This window comes from Podarcis erhardii, assembly GCF_964252035.2.
Source record: "Podarcis erhardii genome assembly, chromosome: Z".
NCBI classification, from domain to species: Eukaryota; Metazoa; Chordata; class Lepidosauria; order Squamata; family Lacertidae; genus Podarcis; species Podarcis erhardii.
The window spans coordinates 43,907,586-43,925,891 of NC_138504.1; the positions used below are offsets into that span (position 1 = coordinate 43,907,586).

General features: G+C 44.2%; 1 protein-coding gene across 1 annotated transcript in view; it reads left to right on the forward strand.

The window, feature by feature from the left end:
- Positions 1-18,306, forward strand: part of PAPPA (pappalysin 1) — a 249,896-nt gene that overhangs the window by 139,691 nt on the left and 91,899 nt on the right. The window contains exon 10 of the mRNA XM_081847429.1: positions 2,355-2,548. Within this exon, the coding sequence (XP_081703555.1) occupies positions 2,355-2,548 (194 nt within the window). The remainder of the gene's footprint in view (positions 1-2,354; positions 2,549-18,306) is intronic.

Below are 18,306 nucleotides of genomic sequence, written 5' to 3' on the forward strand. Positions count from 1 at the left end.
TATTTAAAATTCATCTCTGGGTTATTTGTGGGGCCTGCCTGGTGTTTTTACATGAGTAGAATGCGTGCTTTTATTTAAAATGCATCTGTGGGTTATTTGTGGGGCATAGGAATTTGTTTATATTTTTTTTTCAAAAGGTAGTCTGACCCTCCACATGGTCTGAGGGATAGTGGACTGACCCATGGCTGAAAAGGTTGCTGACCCCTGCCATAGAGAGTCACTCCATCTCCCTCTGACTTTTGATCCCTCTAGTTCAGATTAGTGTCTCATTGACTGGTGCAAAAAGATCTTTCTTCAGTTGCAAGGGACACCCCCCTCCCTTCCCTTCTGCTACTGCCCATGCCAAATATGCCGTGAGTTGGTAAACAGAGGCCTCCAGTCTCTGGAGCTGTTCCTTTGGAAGTGCTTGTCCTTGCTAAACTCAGTGTTTCGCAAGTGTCATTTAAGAACAAAATAGTGAACAACACCAGGGGCCTGGAGCCTCTCTTGCACTGGCAGGAGGCCACTGAAATCAGCTGGGCTCTGCCAGCAGTTAATTTGCTTCATTGCTCTTTTTCTATTCCTGTGCAGAGGGTTGTTTGCTTGTTTTTTATTATGTTTATTTTTGTTTACTTATACAGTTTTACACTGGTTCTAGTCAGGTGTGTGTGTGTTTGTGTGTGTGTATGTGGGCAAGAAATAGGCACACGGATAGATGTAGGGAAACCACCAGATATAAAATATCTTGGGATTTCTTTTAGGGGTGGTGGTGGGAAGCTGCCTTATATGCAATCAACTCATTGGTCCATCTTGCTCAGAGTTGTCTGCATTGACTGGAAGCAGCTCTCTCATTTTTCTGGCTGCAGTCCGATCTAGAGAGGCCAAGGGTTGGACCTGGGACCTTCTGCATGCAAATCAAATGCTCTGCCACCGAACTGCCACCCTTAATGTATAACATAGCACATTTAAAACAGTAAACCACAAGAGGTAGTAGTAGTAGCAATTACCTTTGTTTAGATGTAAGCCATAACAAAGAAAACGACATTCAGAGCTGAGCCACAAACTGGGCCCTTGCCTTGCAAGCAAAGGTGTCCCGGATACAGTCTCTGGCATCTCCAACTGAAACAGCACTTTAAAGGGCTGTTGAGCCATGGAAAGAGTCAGCCAGGATCTGGAGAGAGTGGTGGGATGAGGCAGACACCAAAGTGTGTGGAATTTGCAGGACTGCAGAGATCTTTGTGTCCCTTTCTCTACCTCAAGACACCCACCCAGAATAGGGAAGTTAGTCATGCCCATGAATTTCAATGTTTCTACTCTGAACAGGACTAACATTTGATTTTGTAAGGCACTTTTTTTAACAATAGGAGGATATGGAAAGCATTACATCTTTTTAAGCTGTAAGAAAACCTTTTACAACAACAACAAAAAGTTGAAAATAAATAAAGGAATGAAGGATGGATGGGGAGATATGGAGGAAGGAAGAAGCGAGACTATGGTTCAATCATGATCTTTAATGATTGGTAGGATCATCTGAATTGGAATGTGGGACATTTTTCATCCTGAGGGCTGCACTCCCTCCTGGGCAATTTGTCAAGGGTCATGTGTTAGTGATGGGCAGGTTCTACAGCTTCTACAAACATACCCACCCCACTCTATCCTTTGTCCAGAAAAGCAAGAGGCATTGCCAGAGCTCAAGGACACATCACAGCCACTCAGAAACACACAGGGTGCAAAGTGAGGGTTGTGACTTGGGGAGAGAAGGTGTGGCTAGGTTGTGGCTAGGAATGGATGTGGCCTGTGGGTAGTTCTGAGGGCCACATGTGGACACCAGGCCTGAGGTTCCCCGATCTAAATTGAACCACTCTCTAGGGGCACTCCCTGCAAGGAAACTGGAACAAACTTTGTGATCTTATCCTCAAATTACCTGATAACTCTGAATTGTACAAGAGGTAAGGGACCTCATGCAACTATTCCAACGGTAGTTTGGTGGTCTATTTTTAAGTGTGAATGCACTGAGAGTTGTTGGTAGATTTCTGAAAACATGCACATTTGACAAACAAGCTATGATACATATGTTAGCAATTCCCAGGCTCCCTCATTGTCCTCTGTCAGCTCAAGTGTTTGACAAGAAGTGAGCGTGTGTAAAGGGGTGGGTGGGGTAGTAGGTGGTACTATGAAAGCCAGACTTTGACGGAAGCAAGAGCACATCATTCCCATGCAATTTTTTTTTAATAATTTACATAATTTTTTCTGAGGGCATCATACCCATTTGCTCATTAGGTCAAAGTACGCAGTGCTTACTGGACTTGATTATTAAGAAATGGCATTTCCATCCTTCTTGACTCCCCTTCCCCTCCTCCTCTCTCTTACTGCAGATGAACCGAGCAGGTGCTACTTCCATGATGGGGACGGCGTGTGCGAAGAGTTTGAGCAGATGACCAGCATCATAGACTGTGGAGTCTATACACCCAAAGGCTTTGTTGACCAGTGGGCGTCCAACGTGTCAGTCTCACATCATGATGAGCGATGCCCAGAATTGGTTGTGATAGGTCAGCCAGCAGCCAATCAAGTAAGGAAAGCAGATGGTCATTGGTTAAAGTGTTAAGCCGTGCATCCAAGCCAATGGAATGTTTTACTATTACTTTGTGGGGGGAGGGTTAAGCTGCATTTCAGTAGCACAGCTCATGCTTTGCACACAAATAGCTCCAGGATGGATCCCCGCCATCTCCACACAAAGGATTTTATTTATTTATTGCATTTATCCATATTTTTTTCTGCCAAAGGCTCAGTGGTGTATATGATTTCTGTGAGGAAGGTTAGGTTAAGAGGCAGTGACTGATCCAGGCTCACCCAGTGATCCATTACAGTACACTGGAAGCAGGGCTGAGAAAATATTACCTGAGACCAGTGGAGGCTGGTGCTCGTTGGGACTGGTGGGGCAAAAGATGATTGAGCGTCTGGTCACTGAACAACTCCAGACTGCATCTGGATGATGCAGACCATTTGGATCCCTTCCATTCAGGATTCCAGACCTAACATGGGACTGAAACTGCCTTGGTCACACTGGTCGATTATCTCCGGCAGGCTAGAGACAGAGGTGAAAACTCTTTCCTGGTTCTGCTGGATCTCTCAGCTGCTTTTGATACCATTGACCATGGTATCCTTCTGAACTGACTAGAGGAGCTGGGAGCTGAGAACACTGTTATACAGTGGTTACAATCCTTCCTCCTGGGCTGTGTCCAGAAAGTGGTGTTCGGATCCCTGGGTGTTCACTTGTGGGATTCTCAGGGCATGGTCCTCTCCCCCAGGCTTTTCAACATCTACAGGAAGGTGCTTGGGGAGATCATCAGGGAATTTGGGCTGGGTGTTCACCAGTATGTGAATGACACCCAGCTATATCCACCTGGGTATCATTTGCATACCCATGCAAATGATACTCAGCTTTAAATCAGAACCAGTGAAGGCAGTGAATGTCCTGTGTGGGTGTTTGGAGGCATTTGGAGGATGGATTGAGGTAGAATCCTGACAAGACAGAAGTACTGTTTTGGGGGACAGAGCAGCTCTCTGGTTCCCAGCAGAGCATCTTTCTATCAGCTCACCATCTGGTCCTTTGAAACAGACATTGCCAAGGATTGAACCCAGTGCTTTCCCCCCCCAGGGGTATTCAAGAGTACACAGTACTGGCACCTCGTTTTGTTGTTGTTAAGAAGTGTGACTGTAACAATTTCATGATAAGTACTGACACCTATTTTTCTTGGGCGGAAGCACTGATCGAACCTATGATATTCTACCTGCAAAGCATGTGTTTTACCACTCAGCTATGGTTTCTCTTATGTTTATAAGATCATGCAGCTGCCTTGATTGCAAAATAGCCTTTCTTCTCCCAACTGACCTCCAGGGCCCCACTGGTTATTACTTTGCAAACCACAAGAGTATCTTTCCCCACCCCCATAACCACTGGAATCATTCCCTCCATAAATACATAAGCAAAGCATTGTGTGGGTTGGTGGTGGTGGGGTTCTAGTGGAAACTTATATCAACATTATGCTGCCTTCTTCTCCTGAATCAGAGTATTGGTCCAGGTAGATCTGGGGTAAGAAAACTGGCCTTCCAAATTCCCTCCAGTCACTGATCTTATCCAATGTCCTATACAGTGGTACCTCTAGATACGAATGGGATCCGTTCCGGAGCCCCGTTCGCATCTAGAGGTAAACGTAACTAGCGACAGCACGTCTGTGCATGCGCGTGTCGCTTTTCGCCACTTCTGCGCATGACGTCATTTTGAGCGTCTGCGCATGTACAAGCGGCGAAACCCGGAAGTAACGCGCTCTGTTACTTCCGGGTTGCCGAGGAGCGCAACTCAAACATGCTCAACTCGAAGCGTATTTAACCCGAGGTATGACTGTATATTGCAACAGTTTACTAGATGCCCCTGCTGGATGGTCCAACAGGAAATGAAAGCAATGGTCCTTCTCAATTATTTGTCACTCAACTACTAAGACAACATTTTTGAAAACTTATATTCAGAGGTGCATTGCCTCTAAACATGGCACCTTCCTTTCCCCACATCTTATCATCATTACTATTAAAGTTTATTTTTATCCTGCTTTCCAGCTCAAGGGCATCTAAAGTAGTGCACGACATATATCAAAATACAATAAAAACTATGAAACAGTACTGAGTCAAAATAAAGGGAGCCAAACCCACAGAGCCAGGGGACAAAAATAACAGCTTCAGTTGTCATAAAATCATGATATGAAAGTTTATTGTTTGTAGCAGAGGTGGGGAACTTCAGACCCAGGGGAAGAATGTGGCCCATGAGGCCTCTCTGCCTGGTCCTCAGAGCTCTTGCTGGCCCTGTTCTGTACTCTGAATGTGTTTGCCTGGCGGGAATGTATCCTTGGACTCTGCTAATGCCTCTTGTTTGCTGAATGGGGGATTAGAGAGGGGGTCTGTGCAAGCTAGTGTACTGTACAAAGGTAACCATTACATTTGCCACTCCACCAATTTTCACCTCTGCCTGCCCATGCCTGGCATGTGACTTCCAGAAGGAAATGTGGTCCTTAGACTGAAGAAATGCTCCATCCTCGCTGGACATCAAAAACAAGACAGGGAGAGGGTCAAACCATGCCTCCCAAGGGAGGGAATTTAGCTTCGTTATCTCTTAATTTATCTCCCAAAGCAATCCAAATCTAGATTATTTCAGTGTATGTGGAATGTGTGTGTATGTGTGTGTTGGGTCTCAGGAGTTTTTGATAAATTCAGTCTTTGTGAATTCTGATATGGGCTGGCTTGATTCTCACATTCCATACTATAACATGCAAATCAGAACATAGTTATCCTTCAGTTTTTTTTTTTTTTAGTTTTTTTTTTGTTTGTTTTTTGCTGTTTGTTTGTTCTCTTGGCAAACAAGGTGGGGTGTACAGTCCAATGATGAGCAAGCTCAGTCGGTAATGGTGGCCTAGTCATCCACTCTCTCAGTTGCCTCACAGGATTGTTGTAAGGATGACACCCTCCTTCCCCAAGTTCCATGGAGGAAGGGCAGAATGAAAACACAACACAACTGACAAAATCAATGAAGATAATAATGGCAAAAATTTTCAAGTCATCAGGCTTCATAGTTGTTTTTTTCACAAAAGGAAATGAGCTCTTTAGCATAAAAATCATATTTTTGACAGTCTGATTATCATTAATATATGTATTTTAAGGAATAGTTTCCAGCAACATTTGTTGAATTTAAAAATGGGACAGGGAACTTAAGACCTGGGAGTCAAGTGCAGCCATCCAAACCTCTCTATCTGGCCCTTGAGATTATCCTTTGCACACCCTTTACCAGCCCTGATCTATGCCTGGCTGGATTGCACCCTTGAACTGTGAAGATGCTTGCCTGGATAGAGATACAAACTTGTAAAGAAAAAGAAAAAAGCCAATTCTGATTCTTCCATGACTGTTGGGGAACAGGTTGTCTCCAATGTTAGTGCTGCTCAGTAGAACTAATGAGATTGGTGAACGTGACCAACATAATTGCAATGGGTCTCTTTTATAATAGAACTGATTTGGATACAACCCATCTGTTCCTACACCCACTTTATTTATATATTTATTTGCCCCTGGCTCCTATCCACCACTGGACTGTGGCCCTCAGGCTAAAAAATGTCCCCCAACCCTGTTTAAAGAGGACTTTGGCATCCTAGTAAACTGTGCTTCGGATGTCAGCCTTGGTGTCACTGAATAAAGATAACAGGGCTTTCTTCGGGGGTGAGGGGAGACGGACAAGATAAAAATGTATTTGCACTTAGTGCCAGGGAAATGCTGCATCAAATGAGGAGGAAACGACTTCTAACAATGATAGTTAAATTCAGCTTGTGCCCTGCAAGGAAAGATACATATTTTTGGCTGCTACTGGAACTCTCTCCCCTTCTCCATATTCACCCGATCCATCTGACTCAAGCCTTCGACGGGCCAATGGAACGCCACTTAGCCAAGATTCCATCCTCCGTGTGCCTTGGCTTGCTCTGCATTACAGCTCTGGACTCTTAAAAAAGCAGAGTGGCGGGGCAGCTGGGGGAAAGAAAAGAAATGAAAGCAAGCCAGTTACGAGGTACTAACTCATAAACTATTATGAGGAAACCTATTACAAAGTTCCAGCTGTCTAGCTAACCCAGGCTCCTTCAGGGTAAATGTTGAGCCTGGGCAGAGAACTACAGTGTCCCTAGATAAGGACTATCACCTGTGGGCAGCTTCTCTCTCTCTCTCTCTCATACTTATCCTCCAAGGAGCTCATGGTGGTTTCCATGGTTATATGTAAAAGGCCATAGCTCAGTGGTAGAACATCTGCTTTGCATGCAGGTTCAATCTCTGACATCTCCAGGGAGGGCTCGGAAAGACTTCCTCCTAGCTCAGTTGGTACAGCATGAGACTATTAATCCCAGGCTTGTGTGTTCGAGCCCCACATTGGATTAAAAATTCCTGCATTGCAGGGTGTTACACTAGATGACCCCCATGGCCCTTCCAACTCTACAGTTCTATGATTCTGAAACCCTGGAGAGCTGCTGCCAGTCAATACTGAGCTAGCAGGATCAGTGGTCTGAACTAGGATAACAGTACGTTCCTTTCTATCCTCTTAACAGTCCTGTGAAGTAGGTTTTAGGGAGAGACAGTGTGACCAGGGGCAGAAGAAGGGGGTGCGGTGGGGGTTACCCTGCGTGTCACCACTGGGGGGGGTGACAAAATGCCGGGCGGCACTCACCGTGGGGCCTGCAGCATGCCTGAGCCACACGTCTCTCCTGGGAGTGACACAGTGGCTTGGGCGCCCGCAGGCTCCGAGCTGCCCCAAATGGTCCGCCCACTGCCTTCCCCTCAGCTGTAGGGTGGCTGAGTGGGAGGAGGCATGCAGACTCCTTGGAGGCCCCATGGAGCATCCTGCCCTGGCCTGGCCTCGCCCCCGTGGGCAGCTGGCTCCACCCCAGGGCATGCATGCTGCTCCAGGCGCCCGATCGGCTTGCTCCGCCGCTGACTGGCCTGTGTGACTGGCCTGCGTCTAACCCAGCAGTATTCATGGCCAAGGGAGGATTTGCACCCTGGTCTCCTAGCGCAACACACTCTGCTGTGTTACTTGTTATGCATTCCTTTAAAGCACTGGATGTTTTTGCCCTAGTTTCATAAACCATACTTTGTGAAGCAAGAGATTATTCTTGCTGCAGTGCATTCCTCCTTTGCAAAATAATAATAATAATAATTGTAATTGCTGTAACCAAATAACAGGTTCAATGTTGCAAATGTAAGAATAATGCATGAACATTAACACACTGTGGAGCACAGAACCTGTCATGCCACACACTATGAAGCTGGTGGACAGCAGGTTAAGAACACAAGATTACTCAGCACGTAGCCCGCTGAAGTATGAGTGGATCCAGAAGAGGCCACTTTTCCCCTCAAACCTGCATCTGGCCCTTGAAAGGCCTCTTTATACCATGTCCAGGCATTGGTGGCCACCTAGGTTAGTATGTATGGCTGATGAACTTCAGGCAGCTTGGTGGATCACATGTTGCTCAAGACTTCTCTAACATTAAACCAGTTTATTAAAGAAAATACTATTTAAAGCTCTAGAAGCTGTGCTATAAATAACTAAGGAATTTACATGTGTTTTTGGTGCCTGTTTAAAATAAAATGTCAACAACAGCAGCAGTGGCAAAATTAAAGCTAGAGAGAAGGTGTGAAGCTATAGGGAGATCCAGGGAGAGATTATTTCTGCAGCGTAAGAGGGAATGCCCTTGGCTACTGCAAGGGAAGTTGTAACGAGAGGTTCCTCAGGCATGCCAAAGTGGAGACATCCCAGTTCTCAGCAAGGTCACTCCAAAGGAAGCAAATGGCTTCTCAATCATAGCAGGCAAATTTTCTTCTCTTCCTCTCCCTGGTTTGAAAACATTGTATTCATTGGCAGTGCCAATCCTTTAGGGGATTCTCTTCTAGAGGCCTATTTTACTCATTGAAATGAAACTGCGGCACAGAAATGGGGATTCTCCACTAACATAAAAACCATTTCCAGATAGTGGAAGCACCACTGAATATTGGGGTTGAAATAAGTTTAGGCCACTTTTTTTTTTTTAAGGAAGTGCATCACAAAATGAGAGGGTGCCAATTTGCATAAAATTTACACATGCTAATTTACATGTATCTGTGCAGATTTGGAAATAATTATTATAGTTAAAAGAGAAATACAAAATAGATTGTTTTACATAAATTTGCATATGCTGATTTATATGATTCATAGAATGCAAATGTATACAATTACTATAATTTAAAGCTAAATATAGCGTATCTCTCCCTAGTGGGGCAGGCTGTGAACAGTGACTTGACCTGTTGTCCTGGTATTAAACAATGACAGACACCTTCAAGGCCCCTGGTCTCCTTTTCCAATGGTTTTAAAGCTTTTTTTTAAAAAAAAAAACAAAAAAAAACTGTCTTTGTTTAGTCTAAGGGCTGCTGATGTGACCCCTGATTGGTAGTGTGTTCCAACTCACCAGTTGCGGACAAGTGGACTAGAAGACTCCTTCAAATCACAGGAGTGTCTAGCATAAGTTGAGCTGGTTGCTCCTCTAGGTTAGAATCAGAGGCTGATTGGCTACCGAGAGAAAGCTGAAAGTCCAGCATAGCCACCATGGCTACTTGCAGTATTGTTTACACTGACTGGCTGTGGGTCTCTGGGATTTCATGCTGGTGACATTCCCAAGCCTACCTGGAGATGCCAGGGTAGGAACTGAACCTGGGACCTTCTGCATGCAAAGCACATGCTCTATCACTGAGCTTTGGTCTTCCACCCAGTTAGGAACCCTGTACAGTTTGCACCACAACTATCAAGCTGCGGGGGTGGGGGCATTCACAGTGCTGCTCTCCACCTCCACCTGTTTCCTCTTCCTTCTCCTCCTCCATGTTGCCCCTTGTAGAACTCAGTAAGGAGGAAGGAGGAAACAAAACCAGCATTAGTTAGCTCTGTCTCTCAGTGACTCTGGCACCACCCACTATTGGGCTCCTTGCCTTCTGCCCTACCAGTCCCCAAAGGGCACCAGCCACCACAGCAATCAAAGGATGTCCCAGCCACCCCCACCCTTGAGAGACACCTTCTTCTTTATCTTTTGAATGAATCTCCTCTTTTACTCTCACTTAAGAGTCCATGCAGATAAATAAGGGGAAGAATGAAGTGAGGGTTGGCACACTGTTCCCTCTCTGTGTGTATGTGTGTTTGGGTGCACAATTCAGAAAAATAGATAAAAGAAACAGATGCAGACAGCACAGCAGCCATCCAGGTTTGAAACCAAGTTTGACTTGACCTTTTTTCTGAGATGCAAATCAAGTTTGTTTGGTTTTTTTTAGTTTGTTTTTAAGAAACAAATGAACTTTGAGGTGTTACAAAATCATTTCAATCTTATTGGTTTCCAAAGGCTCCCCACCCCCACCCCCCAACATCGTTGAGAACATTGTAATAGGGCCGGCCTAAGACAGGATGATACATTTAAATACCTGAGACAAAAGAACCAAATCATGGTTCAAATAATGGGAGTGGGGCAGAGTGTTCTGTTATCTCTCCAGTCAAAACACATAGACATCACCTGAGCTACTGGTATTCAAAAGCATTACTGTCTCTGAGTACTACTGGAGACAGAGCACAGCCATTTAGTGTATTTTTGGTCTTTGTTGGAAGCCGCCCAGAGTGGCTGGGGAAACCCAGCCAGATGGGCAGGGATACAAATTATTATTATTATTATTATTATTATTATTATTATTATTATTATTGATAGATATATGATGATAGATAGATGATAGATGATAGATAGATAGATAGATAGATAGATAGATAGATAGATAGATAGATAGATGATAGATAGATAGATGATAGATGATAGATAGATAGATAGATAGATAGATAGATATAGATAGATAGATATAGATGATAGATAGATAGATAGATAGATAGATAGATAGATAGATAGATAGATGATAGAGATAGATAGATAGATAGATAGATAGATAGATAGATAGATGATACATACATAGATAGATGATAGATTAGATAGATAGACAGACAGATAGATGATAGATAGATAGATAGATAGATAGATAGATAGATAGATAGATGATAGATAGATGATAGATGATAGATAGATAGATAGATAGATATAGATAGATAGATATAGATGATAGATAGATAGATAGATAGATAGATGATAGATATAGATAGATAGATAGATAGATAGATAGATAGATAGATAGATAGATAGATGATAGATAGATAGATAGATGATACATACATAGATAGATGATAGATTAGATAGATAGACAGACAGATAGATGATAGATAGATAGATAGATAGATAGATAGATAGATAGATAGATGATAGATAGATGATAGATGATAGATAGATAGATAGATAGATAGATATAGATAGATAGATATAGATGATAGATAGATAGATAGATAGATAGATAGATAGATAGATGATAGAGATAGATAGATATAGATGATAGATAGATAGATAGATAGATAGATAGATAGATAGATGATACATACATAGATAGATGATAGATTAGATAGATAGACAGACAGATAGATGATAGATAGATAGATAGATAGATAGATAGATAGATAGATGATAGATAGATAGATAGATAGATAGATAGATAGATAGATATAGAGATAGATAGAGAGAGAGAGATGATGGTATGGCAGAACATTATATCAAGTGATAAGTCCCTGCACTGAGAACTCAGCCTTGCTTTCATGCTTGGAGCTGCCCCTTGATCTCAAGGAATGGAAATCTCATGAGCCATACTGATACTATTCCATGACCAGCCAGAATCTGGGACCTCTTCAGAGCAAGACACATAATAAATGCCCTAAGAACTGTACTGGCACGACCTTCCTACCTGTTCCCATTCTCACCTACAAATAAGGGCCTTGTATGTGTGTTTGTGTCATGGCTGAGATTGGCTGCAAACTGAGAGTCTCCCTGGGCTGGGCAGCTTGCCATTTTCCTTCCTTGCCCCCCTACTGCATTCCCTGCAGTAGTGGTGAGAGAAGACAAACCATCCTGTTCCAAGGAGTACATGCGTGATGTGGTGGGTAGAAAGAAATTTTAAGGGGTGCTAACCTGGAAGGAAGGAGGAAATGAGAAGGGGTCACTGTCTTTCTCCACACAAAAGAACACTTGAATAATGACCTTATATAGTGTGGCTGTGTTGTTCCTGTGTGACAAGACAGATTGGTTTATACTGACTAATCTAGTTTTCTTCGGAGAGTATGGGTGGCAGGAGGAAGGAGAGAGATGAATTATTGGAGTGGATGGGAGGATATCTCAGATGAGGGACACGGCAGGGAGAGAAACAATTGGTTCAGTTTGCATTTTAATGCAAAACTCCTTACTTCACCATTTCCAAAACAATATGCACAGGAAAACACAGCCACCCTCTTAAATGTCACACTTCTCTGAATTTTGAAGTGCAGTTTTCTGATAAATAACATTTCTAGGAATCCACATATGAAAGTATGTATTTCAATGCATATATGCGTGAAAATAGCACAGAAAGTATGATGTATTAATGAAAGCAGTGTATAAAAATACATGAGGGAAAATAATTTGCAAAAATGTGTTTGTTTGAGGAAAATGCATACAAAAGTGTATATATTAGGAAAAATTCATACTCAGATTTAGACCCATTTCCATGAGGACCTTTTATTTAAAAAGAATTGCAAACTGATGCCGAAATGTGAAGTATGGAACAGGAGATGGGGAATTATGAATTAGTGATAGGAACCAAAGTTGATAGATGCTTTCTTCCCTACTGTAGCAGATCCCACCCTTGCCACCAATTAATATGTAGCAGACTCACCCACTAACTGCCCCCAGTTAAATATGGCGCTTTTCCAGGTAGAAGCTAACTTATTATTTAAACTTTATATAAGGATGTCACAGGCTTAAGCACAGTAGTGTATTCACAGCTTTTCTTAAGCTTCCGTTGCTAAAGATCTGTTGCTACACTTCAGGTAGATGTTCAGGTTTCTAGAATGGGTGGTAAAATGCTTAACTCAGCTTCTGCTACTTCAGTCTCGTTCCCTTACTTAGTGTTACAGTTAAATACAGGTGTTACAGTTAAATACTTTTGACGCAGCACAACTTCCTTCACAGCTTAATACTTTGGTTCAGAAGTGAGGAGCACTTTTCGTCAGTTACCCACTCTCTTAGAAGTCTCACACCTGAGGTATTCCATTTGGTATAACAAACCCAGGGGATCCCCTCACCCCTTGTTACTGGCTTGGGAGTCTTCTTTACCTAGAAGATCTCTCCCCCCCCCCCCGGCTAGAATGAGACCCAGGGAGTCTGTATTCCCACAGCTTCTCCCTCTCCTGGCTCAGACTCAGCTCTCCATGTACCTCCTGTCTGTATACTTTCCCCAGATACTCAACCTGCTCTTCCCATCTAAGCTGTGAGGTTCCTTCCTCTAGCTCAGGCATAGGCAAACTTGGCCCTCCAGATGTTTTGGGACTACAACTCCCATCATCCCTAGCTAACAGGACCAGTAGGGATGGGAACTGTAGGGCCAAGTTTGCCTATGCCTGCGCTAACTATATTCTCCTCAGAGCAGATGTTCAACTCAAATCAGAACCAGTTCTCCCTAAGTCAAATCCTATCCTAATCCCTATCTCTGTCCCCATCTCTCAAACTAAACCCTGTTGCAGGGTTGTCTAACTCTCTCTCTCAAAAACCGCTCCTTTTATTCTCAATCCCAAAGTGCTGCTCCTCCCCCTTTTTGCTAGCTGACTTTTGTACCAATCGGAGAGAGGCTGCAGCCCTCTGGTGGAATTCTGAGGGACTGCACCACCAGGCCCCAGCTTTTGGGCTGCAGTTCAGTGGCCGAGCACCCACCTTGCACACAGAAGTTCACCAGTTCAGTCCCCAGCATATCCAGGGCACACAGGGGAAAGACCTCTGCCTGAATCCCCAGAGAGCTGCTACCAGTTAGGGTAGACTACGCTGAGCTAGAGGGAGCTACGTAGATGGTCTGAGGGTATAAGGCACCTTCCTATGTTGGGCAGGGTCAGTAAAACCAAACAGCCACTCAGTTCTGTGCGAGGAGCAGCCAATCTTTTTTGATGTCAAGGCTGGCATTCCCTCATGGTAAACTGGTCAGGGGCTGTATATTAGTGGTGGGTGGAGCCAAAGGTGAAAGTGTGTGTGGGCACCTCTGTCTGCCCCCTGCTGTTCCCCAGCAGTTATTCATTTTTAAGGGAAGGAAAGAAATTCAACTGGTGATGCTCCTGGTGGTGTATTATACTTTATTAAACTTGCTAGTCACTTGTTACATTAAAAGATCTCCCACATATTTGAAAACACAAAGATGAGTAAAAAATACATTCTAAACACATTTACAGAGAAAACACATGCAATTACAGTGGTACCGTAGGTTAAGTACTTAATTCGTTCCAGAGGTCCGTTCTTAACCTGAAACTGTTCTTAACCTGAAGCATCACTTTAGCTAATAGGGCCTCCAGCTGCTGCCGCACCACTGGAGCATGATTTCTGTTCTCATCCTGAAGCAAAGTTCTTAACCCGAGGTACTTTTCTGGGTTAGTGGAGTCTGTAACCTGAAGTGTATGTAACCTGAAGCATATGTAACCCAAGGTACCACTGTAATGAAAAATATATGCAAAGCATCCCATAATAGCATCAGAAAGCTTCAGGATAATGAGAATATTCACCCACTCATTCTCTTTCTCACCCAGGCATATACACACTGTTCATTAATCTGTCATCCAGTCACATATGCAAACACATAAACAGAGTCTCCCCCACCTCCACCATCAGCTTCTCTCTGTTCCTCACTTTGGGAGCCCCAGACTCTACTCTCTCCCATCTGTTTCAAAAAGAAATACAGGCATTTCCCAGGGATTAATCTTAAAATGGCCAAAGTGAATGCCTGTTCGGAATGAGGGCAGTGCTGATCTTGGGAGCATTGCCTTCCCTCTCATTTGGCTTCATTTCCCCTCTGTGGTGTCGTCATTTGTTTGATAGCTGCACTGTGTTGCCATGTCCTCAGCACATGGCACCCATATGATTTTTCCTGGGAATTCTCTGTTTGCATACCTCTTCTGGGTTAGGGGGAACCACCTTGGCATCTAGGGCCATACCCAAGGCCCCTCAAACTCTTGCGGTCAGCACTAACCCTCTAATCTACCTGCTAATGCTGAAAAATGTAGGGATAACTCCCCTGATGCTAGCTAGTTTCTTCCACCTCCATTCTGGATGAAACAATTGCTCAAAAAGTTGCCCAAGAAGGTGCCTCTGATGTTTGTGCATTGAAGAACTGTGGCTCCCCCCCCCTCCACTCACCTCTTACTAAAACATAAACAAACAAGCTCCAAGACATGCCACTGTGTAGCTTCACCAGAATTTGCACAATTCATCTTGCAACAAAGCCTTAAGCAACAACAACAAAGATCCCTTCCTTCTTGCCTGCATGCCACCAGCCAATCAAGCTAGGATAAAAAATATGCTAGCAGGCTCTACTTGATTGACTTCAAACCACAATAATGAGAGGAAGATGGCAACAATGAGGGAGTGTAGCCGTGGTGGTTCCAGAACAGGGCCAGCCATAGCCTTCTCTGTATAATTTGGTTTCGTGTTCTGTACAAGAAAACATGTCAAATATGAGAACAGCACTCCAAGATTGTAATGTTATTGCAAAGCCACAAATACACAGACATGCAAGTCTGTATTCTCTGGCATAATGGAATGTCATCCCCAAAGCCACATGTTCATTTTCTTCAAGCCTGGAAGTTCAGCTTCTCAAGTCAGCAGTGGAGGACACTTTAAAAAAACCCAACAACGCATAACTCAGTAATGAAGGCTCCTTTGTTTTATTGTCCACACTGCTGTAAGAAATATTTTCATACTTGACCATCTTGGCAATGAAGATTGCAGAAATATATTTTATGATCTACTCGCCTGCCCTGTTCATTGTCATTGGCAAATTCAGGGTGCATCTTTAAGGACAGCATAAGAACCTGAGAAGAGTATTCAGAAGTATTCTGAAACATGGCTATCTCCAGCTGCAAAGGCAGAGCATAGCCAACATGGCTAGCAGCCATAAATAGTTCTCTCCTTCTCCATGAATTTGTCTAATACTCCTTTAAAGCCATCTAGGTTGGTGGCCATCACTTCTTCCTGTGAGAGCAAGGTTAATAGTTTAACCAAACCCTGCATTAAGAAGTACTTTATTTTATCTGTCCTGAACCTCTCAGTATTCAGCTCCACTGGAAGCTTCGGTCATTCCTTCTTCCTAAAATCTCTCCTCTCTAGCTTTCAAGGCCAAGAGGCATTGTCCAAGTTCAAGTACACATTCCAGCCAAGCAAAAGCTATCATGAGCCACATAGAGATGGGGGCAGTCAGGCAAAGGGAGGAGTAGGAGGTGCTAAAGTCTGATAATCCCAAGGAAGGTCCTGATGAGTTGGGACAGGCTCCAGACCCAAGGGGTCTCAGAATTGGTAGAGAGAGTAGCTGTGGGTCCTGAGAATTCAGATTTGGATCCTGGGGAAAGATCAAACAGGATGTGGGGGAAGAGTCCAGCTCTTTCACCATTAGACACTTCCAGTCAGGCTCCACTCATGCTGGAGCTGCCTCTTCTGCTTCCTTCTGCCTATGAGTGGCCACCCTTAAGTTTGGTTCTGGGCCAGCACAAGTGCAAACAGACCATGCAAGCCAAACCCACTTGGAGGAGTACCCATTTGCTTGCCCATCCTAAAGATGACTCTCGCTTGCCACACCACAGCTCTGACCAGCCTGCTCTTTAAAAGTAAGGTACAGGGGCATGTCACTCGTTGGATCAAGATATTAGCTTTCCTAGCCATGCAATCCAGCCTGACATGCCTTTTAACCCTTGCCTTACTTACATACCATACTGATTTGAGCATTAAAGATTTTGGCAGAAACGTTAACCCGAGTTTGGTACTGCTTGAGCCCTCTGCCCCCAAGCTCCTGAATCCTCCTCTTTTCCTACCAGGTCCTGCCAGCCTTGCCCTGTTCTGGATGGCACCATGGGACCCATGACACACAACCACCCACTAGACTGGTTGCACATAAGAAGGGAAGTGTGTTGGTCCTGGCTTCGGTAGTTGGTTGGTCAGTGTCCCATCCACTTTAATGTGCCTTTCCTATGAGCCTTTCATAGCCTTTCAAAGGAAACACATCCTCCTGGATCAGGCCATCAATCAATTTATGCTACTCTGCACTGACTGTCCAAAAGACCTGAGATGCAGGCCTTTCCCAGATCCTGTGGCATTTTGCATGCAAGGCACATACTGCACCATTGAAGCACATCTCCTAAAACAAGGATGGGGAACCTGCAACCTCCAGAGGTTGCTGGATTACAACACCTGATCATTTCGGACCATCAGGCATGTTGGCGGGAGCTGATGGGAGTTTGAGGATTCCCCTCCCATTATCCAAATACTCCTTTTGATTTCCCCCTCCTGTCTCATATTATATGTGATTGGGGGCAAGCATGGGTTTAAATGGGGGATGAGGATACCTGTGGTCCTCCAGATGTTGCTGGATTGCAATGCCCCATCATCTCTGCTGCTTCAGAGCTCATGTAGCTGGAGGGCTACCCAGGTTCTCTACCCCTGCCCTAGAGTACTCAGACCACATCATCTTCCACCCTTGCGTCTTCAGTGCTCTGAGCACCCCTGGCAGCTACTTCTTTTGCTTTTTAATCAACTGAGTGAAAGATTGTCAGATTAGGAAAATGGGAAGTTGCCTTATGCCAAGTCAGCCTAATAGTAACATTAGCTCTATATTGTCTACACTGACTGGCAGCAGCTCTCCAGGATTTCAGGTAGGGTTCTCTCCTTGCCCTACTTAGAGATGCAGGGATTGAACTGAGAACCTTCCTCATTCAAAGCATGTGCTCTGCCTTCTGAGCAACAGCCCTTCCCCAAAACAACATAGGAAGTTGTCTTATGCCCAGTCAGTCCATTGTTCTCTCTAGATCAATAGTGTTTACACTGGTTTGCAGGGGCACTCCAGAGTTGGAGACATTCCCAGTCCTATCTGGAGATGATGGGTTTTGAACCTGGGACATACTTTGTGCAGAACACATGCTGTACCACTGAGCTATGACTGTTGACTGTGGGGTTGGGTTGCAGGAAAACTGTACTTGGATGCAGATGAAGCTGGCTCATGTGCCAAAGGAAGTAGACTTGCCGCTGTTTTAGGGAGAGCCTATGAGCTGGATGGTCTAGCCTCTTGAGCTGGAGTGTATTTATGTGGTGGAGGTTTTGTTACTCAGCACTTTTACAATGACAGCTGTGGAAAAGAGTATGTTTTTTCTGATTTGCACACCACTACAAGGCCCTGTGCCTGGTATTCACAGAGAGGGGAGGGGAGGAGAGGAAAACCACAACAAATGCTTAATTCTAAAGTCTTATGCATTGAAATGTAGTTTGATAATTAGATAGGAGAAGGGACACCATCACAGACAGAAACATCCAGCTTCTTTCTATCTCTATGTGTCTGTCTCATACAATATAATGCCATGCATAGTAAAACGGACTCCTGACCCTTAGGTCCAGTTGTGGCTGACTCTGGGGTTGCGGCATTTATCTTGCTTTATTGGCCGAGGGAGCCAGTGTACAGCTTCCAGATCATGTGGCCAGCATGACTAAGCCACTTCTGGCGAACCAGAGCAGCTCACAGAAACGCCGTTTACCTTCCCGCCGGATCAGTACCTATTTGTCTACTTGCACTTTGATGTGCTTTTGATCTGCTAGGTTG